Source organism: Bos indicus, chromosome 18 (genome assembly GCF_029378745.1).
Source record: "Bos indicus isolate NIAB-ARS_2022 breed Sahiwal x Tharparkar chromosome 18, NIAB-ARS_B.indTharparkar_mat_pri_1.0, whole genome shotgun sequence".
Taxonomy (NCBI): Eukaryota; Metazoa; Chordata; class Mammalia; order Artiodactyla; family Bovidae; genus Bos; species Bos indicus.
In genome coordinates this window covers 55,608,167-55,625,809 of record NC_091777.1, presented here as the reverse complement: position 1 = coordinate 55,625,809, position 17,643 = coordinate 55,608,167, and the positions used below count along the sequence as shown (strand labels likewise).

The 17,643-nt window shown below is 51.3% G+C and overlaps 1 protein-coding gene across 2 annotated transcripts in view; it reads left to right on the top strand.

Annotated features, from left to right (window-relative positions):
* TMEM143 (transmembrane protein 143) overlaps positions 1 to 17,643 on the top strand; it is a 20,314-nt gene extending 2,671 nt beyond the window's left edge. Inside the window, exons 4-8 of one of the 2 annotated variants that reach the window (XM_019979417.2) lie at positions 7,654 to 7,848; positions 9,377 to 9,504; positions 10,444 to 10,723; positions 15,772 to 15,961; positions 16,561 to 17,643. In XM_019979417.2, coding sequence (XP_019834976.2) covers positions 7,654 to 7,848; positions 9,377 to 9,504; positions 10,444 to 10,723; positions 15,772 to 15,961; positions 16,561 to 16,817 — 1,050 coding nt within the window. In that variant the 3' untranslated portion in view covers positions 16,818 to 17,643. Of the gene's footprint in view, positions 1 to 7,653; positions 7,849 to 9,376; positions 9,505 to 10,443; positions 10,724 to 15,771; positions 15,962 to 16,557 lie in introns of both variants that reach the window. The other variant, XM_019979416.2, reaches the window with a different exon arrangement.

Here is a 17,643-nt window from a genome sequence, read left to right as displayed (position 1 = left end):
GCAGTGAACAGGACAGATGAAGCCATGCCCTCTGGAGCTGATATTCCAGGTGGGAAGATGATAAATGAATAAATAAGGGACTTGCCTGGTGGTCCAGTGGTTAAGACTCTGAGCTTCCAATGCCGGGGCTGCGGGTTCAATTTCTAGTCAGGGAACTAAGATCCCACACGCCGTGTTGTTCAGTCACTTGGTTGTGTCTGACTCTTTGCCACGCCATGGACTGCAGCACGCCAGGCTTCCCTGTCCTTCACTGTTTCCCTGGTGCTCAAACATGCTCCAACTCATGTCCATTGAGTTGGTGATGCCATCCAACCTTCTCATCCTCTGTCGCCCCCTTCTCCTCTTGCCCTGAATCTTTCCCAGCATCAGGGTCTTTTCCAATGAGTCGGCTCTTCAGCATGTAGTGTGGCCAAATTGAAAACAAAAAATGTAAAATATGACACCCAGGAGTGGTAAGTGCCATTGAAGGTGGGATGGAAAGCGATGAGAAAAGGGCCTGATTTAGACAGGGTGGTCAAGGAAGGCTTCTCTGAGGAGGTGACAGATAAACTAATACCTGGGTGAACTGAGGCAGTCAACTCGATGGGTGTCTGGGGATGGACATTTCAGGTAGAAATGTCCTCTTTTTCAAGGAAAAACGTTGAGAAAACGTTCTTTTTCAAGAGAAAAGCAATTGCAAAGGCCTGAGGTGTAAGGGCCTGGAGTGTTGGGGGAATGGCAGTAGAACTACTGGCTGGAGGTAAAGAGGGCAGGAGGTGACAGCAGAGAGGGAGTGAGGGGACACTGTGCCTGGCCTTGTGGGTTGTGCTGGAGACGTGGCTTTTATGTAAGCGAGCTGGGAGCCGCCACAGGAGGGTTCAGAGCAGAGGCGGGTCATGAACAGATTCGGGTGTTAATAGGATTCTTCTGGCTGCTCAGCAGGGAACAGACCATCAGAGGCAGGGAGATACATTAAAGAGTCTATTATGTTTGTCCAGGTAAGAGATAATGGCAGCTCAGACAAGAGTAATAGCAGTGGAAGTGGTGAAAAGTGGTCAGGCACTGGTAATGGTTGGAAGGCATCAGCATTTGGCTGAGTGGGCGGGACCTTGAAGGAGAGAAAGAAGTCAGGGGGCCTCCAGCAGTTCATGCCCGCACCTCCTGAAGGATACGGCTGCCACTTACTGAGATGTGGAAAGCAGAGCAGAGACAGGTCTGCAGTGAAGACTGAGAGCTCAGTTTAGACTTAGAAATTTGAGCTGCCTCTTGGACAGCTGGGTGGAGAGATGGACTCAATGCCCATAGTCTGGAAGTCAAGGAAGGAGACTGGGCTAAGAAACAGTCCTGGGAGGATCTAGACAGTACAACCTACATGACCACCGGGGACATTAACTGAGCCCTGGGGAGTGAATGCTTCAAGATTCTCTCCCAGGAGCCCTTCAAGGACCAGATCTTTGGAATGTGCAAGGTTTGGACAACTCAGGCCTGCGGAATTAACCCTTTACTGCCCCTGCCCCCCATAGCTCCCCTCCTTGCTTTGGTGAGTAGCAGCTCTGGCCCCTCTGCATCAGGCTTATCAATTCCTTGCAGCACCAAGTAGCTGCCAGCAGCCCCATTGGCAGAAGAAGAAACCAAAGCTCCAAGAGGGCCCCGTTGAGCCCAAGATGAGGCAGGTCCCAAGTGGCAGAGCCAAGATTTGTGCTCCTGTCTGCTGGCCTCCAAGCTTTTCTCTGGGGCATCTCTGGCCTCTGGAGTCAGGATTCTTTTTCTTTAAAAAGTTATTTTTAAATGTTATGCAAATGTTTAACCATATTGAAACATAGAATATGCAGCAAAGACACACATTCTCACTGAGGCAGCATATTTTATTTTATTATTATTTATTTGTTTGGCTGCATTGGGTCTTAACTGGCACTCGAGATCTTTCGTTGAGGCACTCTAGTTTTGTCTCATGGGCTTAGTTGCTCTGTGGCATATGGGTTAGTTTCTGGACCAGGGATCAAACCCACATCCCCTGCATTGCAAGGCAGATTCTTAACCATCGAACCACTAGGGAAGTCCCAAGGCAGCAGGTTTTAAATGGAGACCCTGAGAGGGTAGGTAGAAACATCAGAGGTGAGTGAGACACACTGGGTTACCATTTGCTGATGACCTAAGACCCTTGAGGAAGCAGTTTGGAGCAGGCAAAGAACAAGAAGAGCCCCAGTTCAGACGCCAGCTTTGTCGTTCACTAGGAGTGAGGGCGACCTTGGCAGGTGCCCTCTCTCTGGGCCTCCTTTCCCTTGTGCATTCATTCATTGGATTCACTCAGTGCATGTTTACTGAGCACCTACTGTGTCCTGGAAGGTTCCAGGCCCCCGGCCTCAGTGGTGCGCCTGTGTATCTGCCTCATGGCATCACGTGCCAGGGAGAGAGACTGACCTTCCACAAGGTAAAGAAGTAAAATATGTTAAGAAGTACTAAGTACCACAGAGAGAGTGCCGGATAAAGTACAGGACGCCCAGCTTATTCATTTCCTAATTCTGCCATACCAAATGAGCATCCACTGGACGGCTTAAAACAAGAGATCTCTTCTTTGAGAGTTCAGGAAGCTGGAAGTCCAAAATCAAAGTGCTGGCAGGGTTAGTTTCTTCTGGAGCCTCAGAGGAAGGGACCCATCCTATGCTTTTCTCCAAGCTTCCGGCAGTCCGTGGCTTGTGGACACATCACTTTAATCTCTGTCTTCATCTTCACATCACTTTCTTCTTTGTGAGTCCTTTTCTGTCTCTTATAAGGACACTCTCATTGGATTTCAGTTCAGTTCAGTCGCTCAGTCGTGTCTGACTTTTTGCAACCCCATGAATCGCAGCACGCCAGGCCTCCCTGTCCATCACCAACTCCCGGAGTTCACCCAGACTCGTGTTCATCGAGTCAGTGATGCCATCCAGCCATCTCATCCTCTGTCGTCCCCTTCTCCTCCTGCCCCCAATTCCTCCCAGCATCAGAGTCTTCTCCAATGAGTCAACTCTTCGCAAGAGGTGGCCAAAGTACCGGAGTTTCAGCTTTAGCATCATTCCTTCCAAAGAAATCCCAGGGCTGATCTCCTTCAGAATGGACTGGTTGGATCTCCTTGCAGTCCAAGGGACTCTCAAGAGTCTTCTCCAACACCACAGTTCAAAAGCATCAATTCTTCGGCGTTCAGCCTTCTTCACAGTCCGACTCTCACATCCATACATGACCACAGGAAAAACCATAGCCTTGACTAGACAAACCTTTGTTGGCAAAGTAATGTCTCTGCTTTTGAATATGCCATCTAGGTTGGTCATAACTTTCCTTCCAAGGAGTAAGCGTCTTTTAATTTCGTGGCTGCAATCACCATCTGCAGTGATTTTGGAGCCCAAAAAAATAAAGTCTGGCACTTTCCACTGTTTCCCCGTCTATTTCCCATGAAGTGATGGGACCAGATGCCATGATCTTCGTTTTCTGAATGTTGAGCTTTAAGCCAACTTTTTCACTCTCCTCTTTCACTTTCATCAAGAGGCTTTTTAGTTCCTCTTCACTTTCTGCCATAAGGGTGGTGTCATCTGCATATCTGAGGTTATTGATATTTCTCCCAGCAATCTTGATTCCAGCTTGTGCTTCTTCCAGTCCAGCGTTTCTCATGATGTGCTCTGCATAGAAGTTAAATAAGCAGGGTGACAATATACAGCCTTGACGTCCTCCTTTTCCTATTTGGAACCAGTCTGTTGTTCCATGTCCAGTTCTAACTGTTGCTTCCTGACCTGCATATAGGTTTCTCAAGAGGCAGGTCAGGTGGTCTGGTATTCCCATCTCTTTCAGAATTTTCCACAGTTTATTGTGATCCACACAGTCAAAGGCTTTTAGGGCCCACCCTAATCCAATATGGTCTCACTTTGATACCTTAATTATACCTAAAAGACCCTTTTCCAAATGAGGTCATATTCTGAGGTTCCCAGGGGACAGGAATTTTTAGGGGACACTCTTCTACCCTCTAAACCCAGTTAAATTTGAATTTCAGATAAGCTATGAGAAATTGTTCTTTTTAAAGTAGAATTATGTCCATGTAAATACAATCCTTAAGTATTGCACAGGACATACTTAAACTGAAAAATTATTTATTGTTGATCTGGAAATACAGCTGAACTTGGTGTCCTGTATTTTATTTTTTGGCTAAATCTGGCAACCCTAATTAAGGAGAAAAAGAAAGGAGAGGTGTTTTTTGCAGTTTTAGGTGGAGTAGTCAGGGACAGCCTCACTGAGGGGGTGACATTTGAGCCTGAAGGAGGCCAGAGTGAGCCGTGTGGAGATCTGTGAGAATGTAAGTGCAAAGGCCCGGTGGCTGGAGTGTGCATGGTGTGTAGGAGGGGCTAGAGGTGAGTGAGTGAAGGGGCAAAGCTGGAGATGAGCCAGAGAGGGGCCCGTGGCCAGATCCTTCAGGGCCCTATGGGACACAGTGAAGACTTGGCTTTGACTCTGAGTGAGGTGAGAGCCAGGAAATGGCTCTGAGCGAACAGACGTGAGCTGACTTCTGTTCCAAGAGGCGCCCTCTGGTGGTTGCCGGGAACAGACTGGGAGGTGAGGTTGGGAGCCGGGAGACTGGCGCGGCAGTCACGACTGCCCAGGAGATAAGTGGTCGGATCCTGGGTCTGTTTTGAATGGGTGCCATCAGGATTTGCTGATGGGTTGAAGAAAGAGAGGAGTCCAGGATGACCAGAGGCTTTGGGCCTGAGCACCTGGAAGAATGCACTTCTCTGACATGGAGAAGATGGGGGTGAGGGAGAGCAGGATTGGGGAGGAATTTCAGGACCCCCTTTGGGACACAGAGGGCTTGAGAGTGGACTTGAGAGGAGGGAGGTGAGGGCCCTGGAGACGGCTGTTGGACTCATCCAGGCAGAAGGCGATGGTGGTGTGGACTGGGCAGGGCTGGTGGGGAGGAGAGAGCCTGGCGGAGTGGCTCTCTGTTTTGGAGGTGGAATCATCGTGATTAATAAGTCATGCAAGGAAAGGGAACAGCAGTGGTCACCCACCACATCCAGGTTTCTGGCTCGAAGCCATGGGCGGATGCGAAGTTCCCAGAAGAGAATCTGGTTCGCAGTGGACGTTAGATGAATGCACTTCTCCCTCCTCCAGCTCTGAGAGTCCCTCACTCTCAAAGTGCAGCTCAGCCCCGGGAAAGGCATTTCTCAAGGTCATTCCGTGAATTTGAGAACATGGCCCATGGGACCTGCTCTGTCAGCCTGGCTGGAAGGACTTGGACACAGGCCTTAGTTCTGGGCCCCAGTACTGTTCTGGGCCAGCACGGGCCGGCCCTCAGAGTTAGTTCCCATGAGGACTTGCTGGGCTCGATTCTCTACTACATCATCAGACACCTGGCTCCGTTGTCTCGGAGACCCTGGACTTTCCGTCTCCAAACCTTTGCCCAGGCCATTCCTCCCACTTGGAATGTCCCCTCCCTGGTTTCCTTCCACTAACAAAAGGTTCCCTTGACCTTGATATGTTGTTCCTTAAGGCTGCCTCTCCTGAGAGACACACAGAGGGTGGGGTTTAGGGGCTGGTTTTATGGAGGGGTGCTTCCCTCTGGGGCTTGTTGGATAGTCTGGGACACATTATATGTCACCCTGAAACTCCATCTCTCTGTGAACAAATAGGCAAGCCACCTGGAAGCTTGCTCTTTAAAAAAAAATTGTTTTTTTTTTTTTTCACATATTTATTTATTTGGCTGTGCTGGGTCTTAGTTGCAGCATGCAGGATCTTCCATCTTTGTTGTAGCACTGCAGGGTCTTTAGTCGTGACATGCAAACTCTTAGTTGTGGCATGTGGGATCTAGTTCCCCAAACAGGGATCAAACCTGGGCCCCCTGCATTGAGAGCACAGAGTCCTAACCACTGGACCGCCAGGGAAGTCCCTAGCTCTTTTTTTTTTTTTTTTTTTTCATGCATTCATTCATTCAGTCAACAATTTTGGGCAGCATTGATAGGTGCATAAGATGAGATGGACAAGGCATTACCCAGTTCTATGGGGACACTGAAGGTCATAGAGTTTGGATTTTATTCCAAATGCTATGAGAAGCCTCTGGAGGGATAGAGTCTGTTTATAATCTCAGTAAGCTCCTCGTGACAGCCACGTGGGAACTAGTTTGGACATGGTGGGAGAGTGGAAACCCGATGCACCTGTTTAGGTGCGAGGCAATGGTGGCTGGGACGAGAAGGCAGCAGTGGGATGGAAAGGAAGCTAGAGTCCAGAACGATTCAGAGAGTCTGCTGAATTTGCTAAAGATCAGATATGGGGGTGATGATAAGAAAGGAATCAAAGATGCCTCCAGGGTTCCTGATCAGCATCTGAATGGATCACAGTGCCATTTCCTGAAAGAAGACTGAGATGGGGAGGGGGAAGAAATGGAGAGTTTTCCTTAGATCATGTTAGATCTGAGATACCATTAGACATGGTATTAGACATTAGACATCCAGCTGGAGATGCCAAAGACATAATTGCCTATGAGAATCTGATGCTCAGGGGAGAGGCCAGGGAAGGTTGGGGGGAATAGCTTTGGGAGGGGGCATCCAGGATGGTTATTTTGCTGGAAGATGGGGATGGGAGGATGTGATCTTGTGGGCTTGACATGTTGGATTTGAGGCAACTGTGACATCCCAAAGAAATGTCAGGTAGAGAGTTTGTATTAGTTCCTATAAAGGCTTAGCTCTTGTAACAAGCAGACCCCACAAGGCAATGGCTTAAAGAAGGTGGAGGATTCTTCCTCTCCCATTTAACAGCCTTGTGGTAAGTTGGCCACGGTAGATGAGCAGCTCTGTTCCTCATGAGATGATGCCAGGCCCAGGTTCCTTCCATGTTGTTGCTCTGCCATCCCCTGAGGGCCCCGTCTTCATCTCTGTGGGCTCAGAACTCGGTTGTAGGCAGGAGAGCGTTCTAAGCTGTTAAGAACAAGGAACGAGTGGAAGGTGCAGGAGGGGCAAGAAGTATCTGTTACTTCTGCTCATATTCTGTGGATGAATTCTGGCCACACCTAGTCTCAAAGGAGGCTGGAAATGTAGTCTATCTGGGCAGCCCCACAGCCGCTGCCTTCTCTACTACTATGGGGGAAGGGGAAGTACTACTGTAATGCTGCTGCTGCTAAGTCGCTTCAGTCGTGTCTGACTCTGTGTGACCCCAAAGACGGCAGTCCACCAGGCTCCCCGGTCCCTGGGATTCTCCAGGCAAGAACACTGGAGTGGGTTGCCATTTCCTTCTCCAATGCATGAAAGTGGAAAGTCAAAGTGAAGTCGCTCAGTCATGTCCGACTCTTAGCGACCCCATGGACTGTAGCCCACCTGGCTCCTCTGTCCATGGGATTTTCCAGGCAGGAGTAATGGAGTGGGGTGCCATTACTACTAAACATCCCCACAAACTGAACATGGATATTAGGTCTAGAACTTAGAGGAGAGGTCTGATTTGGAGATGTGAGTTGGGTAGTTACCTGCATGGAGATGGTGTTTAAGGCCATGGGAATGGTGAGGCAACATATTGTGAGCTTGAGGGGAGAGACAGGAAGAGGGCCCCAAATCCAGCCTTGGGGTAGCCCATTATTTAAAATATGGGGCCAGGAACATCCTTACATGTACCCACAATCCCTCACACTCTGACCTAGTCCATTTTTCTTCTCTCTGACTCTCTCCTCAGGCCTTGTATGACCCCATCAACCCGGACAGGGAGACTCTTGACCAGCCTTCACTTACAGACCCTCAGCGTCTGTCCAATGAGAAGGAAGTGCTTCAGGCCCTGGAGCCCCTGCTGGCCCAGGCCAACTTCTCCCCACTCACGGAGGACACCCTGGCCTACGCTCTGGTGGTCCATCACCCTCAGGATGAGGTCCAGGTGCTTGTCTTCCAGAAAACAACCCAAACTCCCAGGAGACCTTGGGCAGGGGTGGAGCCTTTGGGAAGCAGAGGCTGCTGGGAGCTGTAGTCCTGAACACTAGCCCATGTGGCACCTTTGGTGAAATAGAAAAAGGTGCCTCTTCTCAGGTAACTTCACTCCCACCTGTTGGAAAAGCATCATAAGCTACAGGTCTTCTTAGGACTAGAGACTCTATCACCATCTGCCTGCAAACTATTAAGAGAGCTGTCCTTTGGTGTGGGGGGTGGGGATTGATTCCAGTGCCTTTGAGGATATAGAAATCCTCAGAGGCTGAAGTCTCTTATATGGAATGGCATAGTATTTGCATATAACCTATGCATATCCTCCTGCATACTTTAAGTCATCTCTGATTATTTGTAATACCTAATACAATGTAAATGCTGTGTAAAAGAGTTGGTGATACCAGCAGATTCCAGTTTTGCTTTCTGGAATTAAAATTTTTTTCAGTCCTATAGTTGGTTGAATCAACAGATGTGAAACCTGCAGTTATGGAGGGCTGACTATAATAAATAATACAAAATACTCACCATTAAAGTCAACAAAATATGGGAATTCCTTGGCAGTTCAGTGGTGAGGACTCAGCGCTTTCACTTCTGGAGCCTGGGTTCAATCCCTGGTCGGGAAACTAAGATCCTATAAGCCGCATGGCACAGCCAAAAGAAAAAGTCAACAAAATACTAATAATCAAAATACTAAACACTGTTAGTATTATCATCAAAATACTAAAAATCACCACATTTTGGTGATTTTAAGTTGTGCTGTTTTCTAAAGTCAGACTTAACCGTCTCTGAAATTGGATTGTGACTTAGAAGCAGTAGTGTGGCATGGTTTGAAAAGTGAAAGTGAAAGTTCACTCAGTCGTGTCCGACTCTTTGCGACCCCATGGACTATACAGTCCATGGAATTCTCCAGGCCAGAATACTGGAGTGGGTACCCTTTTCCTTCTCCAGGGGATCTTCCCAACCCAGGGATTGAATCCAGGTCTCCTGCATTACAGGAGGATTCTTTACCAGCTGAACCACCAGGGAAGCCCAAGAATGCTGGAGTGGATAGACTATCCCTTCTCTAGCAGATCTTCCCAACCCAGGAATCGAACCGGGGTGTCCTGCATCGCAGGCAGATTCTTTACCAACTGAGCTATCAGGGAAGCCCCTGTTGAGTAGTTTAATTGACAATATATTTTCCCTTTTAGTTGCTTCATAAAATGATAGAGTACCTTAAAATCAGTGGCATTATAGATGCTAGGAAATATGGTCATGAAGATGACTATGACGTGGATGGTGCCATCTTGGATGGTGTGTCCTTGTGCAGTGTACAACGTGAACAACCATACATGGCTGTCTGTCTGCACACTGGATGATGATGAGTCTGGGAAGTAGGTGGGGAGGCAGAGGATCACTGGGGGTGAGGCATGTAATTCTAGTATCCTGCATACACCGTGGCTTATGCTCAGCTGCTTTTGCTTCCTTCTCCCTCCCTTTGGCAGGTGACAATAAATTTGGACCAGTATATCTACATGCATTTCTGGGCCTTGGGCCAGCGAGTTGGGAAGATGCCCCGTAAGTCCAGCGTGGGCTCCAAGCGTTTCTTCTTCAAATCACCCCCTGCAGAGAGGTGAGGCGGCCCCTGTTCCCCAGCTGCAGCAAGAGGGAGCAAGGTTAGAGTCGAGAGGGGACGGACAGGTCAGTGTCTGGATTTGGGTGTCTGGGACCTGGGTGGGATGTCAAGAAAGGAGAAAGGGTCAATGAAATACTGCCTCTTCTTCCCAAGGAGAAATAAGACCTGCAGTTCCTAGGGGAAGAGAAGGGCTAGGGACATTTCTCTCCGTTTTCCAAATGAGGAAAACTGAGGCTCAGAGAGGGAAGGCCACATTCTGAAAAAGTGGTACCACCAGGTTTCTGAAGAACACTATGTTTTTAACACGTAGTTAGATACAGATATTGTTAGGAGAGCCATATCGTCTCACAGTTGGCCAGGGGGCCTGTCAGTCACCCAATCGGTCTGGAAATCAGACTATCAAATACGGTTACGAATTCAGAGACAAAAACCAAAGACAAAAAGCCTCTCATATCCCTTAAACCGGTAATTCCACTTCCAGGAATCTATTCCAGGGAGATATTTATACTTGCAGACTGTCTATTTAATTATTTTAATTATCTGTCTCTCATGCTGGACTATAAGCTCCACAAAGGCAGTGACTGACTCATTTTGTTGTCTCTCCAGAGCTAAATAGCACTCCTTGGCACCTAGCAGATACCCTGAAATATATATAGAATTTGGGTTTGAACATTAACTAAAGAATTTTTATTCAGCTCTCATTTATCAAGTCCATAAAATCAGAAGCAACCTATGTGTCCAATAATAGGGGATTGCATCATGTTAGTGATCCCCTCTAGTTGGGCACTTAGCTTACTTCTGACTTTCCTCTCACCATTTTTAAGTAGCTTTTAAAATGATGGTGTGACTTCAGAGCCAGCGAGAATGACCTAGGGTTGGAGGGGGACTCCCGGGGGCTGTTCTGACTGTCCTCGCCCCTCCATCTCTGGCCATCAGGAGATACTTTAAGCGGGTGATACTAGCAGCCCGAACGAAGAAGGGTCACTTAGTGCTGAAGAGCTTCAAGGATACACCATTGGAGGGTCTGGAGCAGCTGCTGCCCGAGCTGAAGGTGCGCACGTCCACCCTGCAGCGTGCCATCCTCAACGTCACACTGATCGTCTCGGGTGTAGTGTTCTTTGTCAACGTGGGCATGGTGGTGCTCTCTGACCTCAAGATGGCCACCTCCCTGTTGCTGCTGCTCTTCGCTGCTTTCATGGGCCTGCGGGCCGCCAAGGTACGTGACCCCCAACCAAGCCTGCCCTTTGATGGTCAGCTAGAGGGTCAGGCCACCCTGTCAGTTTGTTTCTTTTTTTTTGTGGATGATTCCTGCTTCGGGTTGGCCTTTCTTTCCCTTCCTTATTCACTCAACACAACCTTGGGAGGGTTTCTTGATCTCCCTGAGCCTCAGTTTTCTCATCTGGAAAATGGGCTTAATAAATAGCGAGACCCTCCTAGGAGGGCTATTGTGAGGAAGAGATGAGTGAATCTGTAATGAGCACTGGGTGCAGGGCTTGCACATGGCCAGTGTGACACAAGTGTTCACAGCCACTCACTGGGCACTTGGTGATGTGAAGGGTGTGTTTTAGAACAAGACTGCCTGGGTTTGAATCTATTTCTACCATCTTCTAGCTGTGTGACCTATTCTTTTAGCGTGTGTGTATGTGAGAGAGAGAGAGAGAGAGAACCATGTCATGTGGCATGTGGGATCTTCGTTCCCCAAGCAGGGATCGAACCCATGACCCCTGCAGTGGAAGTGCGGAGTCTTAACCACTGGAGTGCCAGGGAAGTCCTAAGCTATGTAACCTTGAACAAGCTGCTTAAACCTCTCTGTGCATCTCAGAAGCAGAGATGACAGTGAGTTGTGGTGGTGATTAAATGCATTAATACGCTGAACATGGAAAACAGAGGCTGGTGCACAGTACAGACGTGTCATATGAGAGTTCACCGTTACCTTTATTACTATTATTACTGACTGGGCTCTTGTCCGCTGAGTCTGGGCTTCCCCACCGCCAAACTCTGGGACCAGGGCCTGTGTTTTGAACAAGCTGCTTTCCTGATCCTGCTACGTGTGAGTGCAGGGCTGCCCCATCCAGTTGTACAGGTTGTTCATCATCCAAGGATTCATGGCCGAAGGGACAGGTGGGCGCTGGAATCCAGCTTGTGCTTTGCTTGCTGAACCTCAAGCTCTGCCTTGAGGCGGCTACCTTTTACTGATTCTCCCTGGGGTTGGCACTGGCCCCAAGAGTGCGAACTGGCGCGAATTGTCCATTGTACCTGATCATTCACTTGCTGGTTCATTGATTTTCAAGCTGTTTTCAGCCATCCCAACGGGCTCTTAGGAAGCCTGGTAATAAATCCCACAGATAATAACCAGGCTGCGCTGGCTGAGCAGGGAGCACTTCCTGCTGAGGACCAGGGGTCGGGTGTCATTTGAGGGAAGCTCTGAAAGGCGGGGATTGAGCCTGGTGGAGAAGGGGCGTGGTGAGCACAGCCTGGGGAATCTCACAGGGATGGGGTCTGGCGTGCAGGATGGAGAAGCAAGGCCCCAGAGGGGTGGCGAGGGCCTTGAATGCCAAGGCAGGGGCTCTGGGCTTCGTCCTCAGGGCAGAGGGGAGCCACAGAAGGGCTGTAAGCAGAGAGGGAATGTGGCAACCACAGACTGGATCAGAGGGGCAGGGGGAAGAGGGTGTTGAGCTACTCTGGGGAGGACATGCGCCTTTTCAGCCCAGGGAGGACCATTGTCCCACCTCTCAGTGGCCCTTGGGGATGGAGAACTCTTGAGTCTCTTGGGCTCAGACACCCAGTTTAAAGCCCAGTTCACCTGTTCATTTACTGATCCCTTTTAGACATTTTTCCATGCCCCAGGCTGAGCCTCCTTAAGTTCATTCTTTTTTTATTTGGCTTGTCATATCTCCATTCTCCAACCACGGACTGAACCCGGGCCATAGCACCAAAGGCGCCAAATCCTAATCTCTAGACTACCAGGGACTCCCTCCGTGCCTTAAATGCAGGCCTCCCTGGCCTCTGTCCAGCTGTCCACAGAGCATCCATCTTCCCCTGAAACCCCCTTCTCCTCCCCAGCTCCGCATCTCGGGACAGTTGCTCTGATCAGACACCTGGGAGGCTGATTTTGCAGCAGGATATATGGCCCTCTTCCTACCCTTCCCCCAGAGAGCTCATCCACTTCCACGGTTTCCACAAGCTGCTCCCCCGTGCCTCCTAGATCCAGGAGCTCCGCACTCAAGTCTGGAGCAGCCACGTGGAGGACAGCGTCTCTCCCACCTGCTCCTCCTCCTGGTTCTCCATCTGTGGATGGCCCTGTTGTCCCCAAATCACTGACTAGACCTCTGGAAATTACCCTGCCCCCCAACCTGTCAGTCCTCAGCCTGTCCTTCCTGCCCCCCAGTGCTCTGCTCCCCAAGCTCCCTGTGCCCGTCTCCTCTCCTCTGTCTCGGCTCCAGCTCAGATCCTCTTCCTAGCCTTCCCCCACCCAGTGATCCCCTCTAGCCCATCCCAGATGGCCCCTGGGCTGGCCCTGCTCCTCCCTTGCTCACAACCTGGCCTCAGAGACACTGCTTCTTCAGCCTCATCTGACACAATTCTCAGCTTCAGCTCCACCAAAATATACTTGTAGCTCCTCCCACCGCTACTTTTCTCCCCTTCTCTCCCTTTGCATATGCTGTTCCTCCTTCTGAAACATACTCTCCCCTGGAGGAGGGCACAGCGGCCTACTCCGTATTCTTGCCTGGAGAATCCCCATAGACAAAGGAGCCTGGTGGGTACAGTCCATGGGGTCGCAGAGTCGGACACGACTGAAGCGACTTAGCACGCATGCATGCATCCTTTTGCTAGGCTGACCAACCCCTCCTCACCCTCATCTCAGAGGCTCCAGAAAGCCCTCCCAGACTTCCTGAGCTGAGGGGGCTCCTGACATGTCCTGGTTCCCCGGGGAGGCCCGTGGGGCAGCCTGAGAAGGTTGTCGAGCTGGCATCCCAAAGATGCCTCAGGGCTGGTCCTGCCCTGGAAGGAGAGGCGTGGGGCCCGTGGACAGACAGCCATGTGCCTGACCGAGGCGGCAGTGGGCCCTGTAGGAACCCAGGGATGTAGCTGCTTGTCTGTGGAAAGCGATGTCTATCCTGAACCTTGATGATAAGACAGTGTTTTTCAAGAAAAGACTGGAAGCCACTTGGCCTGTCCCAAGGCCCAGAAGCCCAAGAGAGCAGGGCGCGCTCAGGGCAACCATCTGGGTAGACTGGGCTCATTCAACACGGGCTGCATTCATGGGAGAGGAGCAGGATATTGAGTGGGAGTAATCCCTGGGGCCAGGCCACAGAGTTTGGAGTCTCTGAGGGCACTAGGGAGCTATTTGAGGGTGTGAGCAGGGGAGGGGCAGGCTCAACTCTGGGGCTTTGCAGAGAGAAGGGAGTAGGGGAGACTGAGGCCTGGGAGGAGGCTGGGTGATGCATTAGGTGGGTTGGACAGGAGGGGACAGGGCAGAGAGGGTCAAGGCAGGAGGATGGGGCCAGAGAGTGACAGGCTGGCGAGGAGGGGGCAGGATGGTGCCAGGGCTCTGATCTGTGATGGCGTAGATGGTGGGGCCACCCCAGATACGGACCCCAGGGGAGGAGGAAGGAGGGACTGAGGAGTTGGATAAGGAGAGACACTGCGTTCAGCGTGGGCCTTGGTGAGTGTCTGAGGGCCATTTAGCTGGCCAGTGGTGAGCCCTCTCCAGGGAGAGGTCTGGCCTCACGTGTCTGCCTCGGAATGGCATGACCTGCTCACTTAGCCTGCGAGAATTCCACTCCATAAGCCTGGCAGAAACGGGCACACAACCCAATGTATTTTTCATAACAGTCGCGAATGCATCCAATTCCTGCATCTTGCCTCCAACCAAAGAAATTGGCGATTCGTTCCAATGCAGGGACATAAACTGACTGTGCTGGCCTTGTAAGAAGAGAGTGCAGTTCACACAGAGCGTGTCATTGGGACCGTGCAGGCCATTTCAGCGATTTTCCAGGGCTGTGTTCATTTCAGAGGCATTTCACCATAGGTTTCCACGTAGGGTGGGCAACACTCTTTGGGCAGAAGATACTTCAATAACTAAGTACGTGTGACCTGCCAGCTTCTGTGCCATGTTTTATTAACTTCTGGTGCCCCTTCTGTCATTTGCCTTGGCTCACAGACAGGGCTACCCGAAGACTTAGGTTTTGGCCACAGCCTCATAGCTGGAGGGGCAGAGAGAGGACTGGCATCCAGGCCTGCAGGCCGCAGGGCCCAGCAACCCTGAACTCACTTGGTGGATGAAAGGACGAATCTGGGTGGATGAATCTGAGTTCGAGTCCCAGAGGGCACTGATGGGCTCTCATCTCCCTCTTCAGGGACAACAGGAATGAGGAAAGGGGTCCAGGCAGGAGGGATGGAGGGTGGGGAAGGGGTAGCCAGTAGACAGCTGGGCCCCAGACCCGCCTCTCCCTCATCAAGTATTTGTTGTCCATTAACACTTCTCTTCCGGCTTCCCTGGTGGCTCAGCAGTAAAGAATCCACCTGCCAATGCAGGGGACTTGGGTTCAATCCCTGGGTTGGGAAGATCCCCTGGAGAAGGAAATGGCAACCCACTCCAGTATTCTTGCCTGGGAAATCCCATGGACAGAGGAGCCTGGCGGGGTCACAAAGAGTCGGACAGGACTTAGCAACTAAACAACAACAACACTCTTTACAATATTTAAAACCTTTCAAAAAATTTCAAACAAATGCACAGATGGAATAGTATGATAAGCTCCTCTGTCGTCAGCACCCAGCATCAACAATTAGTAACAATCAGGTTTCACCTAAAGACACCCCGCCCGCCCCTACCCCCCGCCCACCACCACTGGATTATTTTGAAGCAAATTCTACACATCATCTGGAAATACTTATATGTGTCTAGATGATAAGGACTTTAAAAAAAATTGTAATGAAAAGTGCCCAGGCTAAAACTCTTGTCTGTGAATCCTCGAACACATCCATTGTTACGTGGCTCAGATAAGCAAACCCGGGCAGCGGCCTCCGAGGCACTAGGGCCAGAGCGTGTGGGTTAAGCGTAAAAATACCTGAGCCGGAGAGGGCCGCAGAGGTCCCGGGAGCCCTTGGGAAGGGCAGTACCTGCCCGAGTGACCTAGGGGTGTGCGTATGGGTGGGGTTGTATATGGGTGCCTGTGTGATTGGGTGGGGTGTGTGTATGGGCGGGGCGTGGAGTCCCAGCAGGCCCCGCCCCTCCCCTCCCGGATTTTGTCCTGCATGCAGATGTTCGGACATCGGCGCAGCGCGCAGGCGCTGGAGCTGGCGCACATGCTCTACTACCGCAGCACGTCCAACAACGCAGAGCTGCTCAGCGCCCTAGTCCTGCGCGCACAGGACGAGCACACCAAAGAGACGCTGCTTGCGCACAGCTTCCTGGCCCGGCGGCCCGGGGGGGCAAAGGGCCCGCCGGAAGGTAGGCCCGCAGGGGCCAAGAGGCCCCACCCCTTTGCAGCCCCTCACTTGCTAGGCCCCGCCCCTTCCTAACACTGCTGGGCGCAGATGTGGCCCCACCTGGAACAAACTCCACCCCGCCACTACGGAGTCGAGAGTTCTCTTAGTCCCAGATGGCCTTGCCCCAGTGAGACTCCCATCTCCACGATGCCCGCCTCCCAAACCCGGCTCGCGCTGGTGAACCGGATTCAACAGTCGGGACCCCTGACCCGGTTCCCATCTCGGTGGGCCTGCTCCTGGGATGACCTCAACCTCAACTGCGATAGGAGTCTTGGATCAGACTCCTGTTGTGGTATGCTCCCCACTCCCCGTCCGCTGCTTCCTATATGCCAACCCAAATACTCCCTTACTAGAGAGCCCAGATGGCTCCTCCCTGAACAAGAGTCCCTGGCTGGTCCCCGGATGAGAGCCCCAACGTTGAGCCTCCTAGGTTCTGTCCCACTCCGCTAGGCTTCTTCCAAACCCAGACACCTCTTATTCCTTGTCCTGCACCCTCCCCGCTGCCCACTCTTAGTCCTTCGGGTTGGTCTGACCTCACAACACCTGCCTCTCCCCCAGCAGAGACCTCCCAGTGGCTCCAGTCGGAGGTGGAGAACTGGCTTCTAGCCCAGTCAGGCTGTGACGTGGCCTTCAACGGAAAGAGGGCCCTGGCCCACCTGCAAGCCCTGCCCCCCACCGTCGGAATGTACCCGCCCCCAGGCCTCCCCAAACTAGACCTGTTGGCTACTCTCTCTTCCCCCAAGTCCGCACCTAGCGATGACAACTCCTTAGAGAAACCTCTCGGCCCAGCCCAACCCAGCCACCTGGTTGGGAACTAAGCGCCGCCTCCTCCTTGACAAGCTGTCGATCATGGCTAAGATGCTTCGCCACTCCCCAACTTCCAATTACTCGTTACCACTTCCGTTATGCTGTTTTCTTAAACAAAACCGCCCACTGAGGCAGCCCGCGGTTGCCAGGCGCCCCTCTTCCGATGAACAGCCAATCAAAGCTTTTTGGCTTTGCTTCTGGTCCATCTCTTACTCCCTCTTTCATCATAAAGTTCTAAACATAGTTTGGCTGAGGAGGGAGGGCCAGCCAATCACAGCCGTGCAATGCTACACACCACCAGGCCCAGTTGTTAAACTGTGCCCTCCGGAGGCCATATATCACTGTCTGTTTAGCCCGTACTGGGCAAAATGCCCATCATGTTCACCGAGGCGGAGCTCCAGCCTGCAGCCAATAAGAACCTTTTAGTCCGCTCCTCTGGCAAACTGCCAGTGAGACAGCTGCCAGGCACTATGAACCTTGGGCAGCCAGTTGTCCCTGCAGAGAAGCAACCAATCAGAATTTCTGAAGGAGACCTGCTCTTTCTATCAATTGCCGGTACTTATAAGGCAGGCCATTTGGTCAACTGCCCATCAGCTTGTCCAGGCTGAAGGGGTCGGGAGTTTTGTGCCCGGCACAAAGCTGTGGGCCAGGAGGAACCAGAAACCAAGGCTCGTGTCCACTCAGGCCCCAACAACAAAATTCAGGTGCCTTCGCTGCCCAGGCCCCTCACCCTTTCTACAGAAACTACCTCGGCCTGGATCTTGACTCCACCAGTGCCCTGTGCAATATTTATTGGTCTATCAATTTCTCCCAAAGGAATAAATCATGTTTCATAAA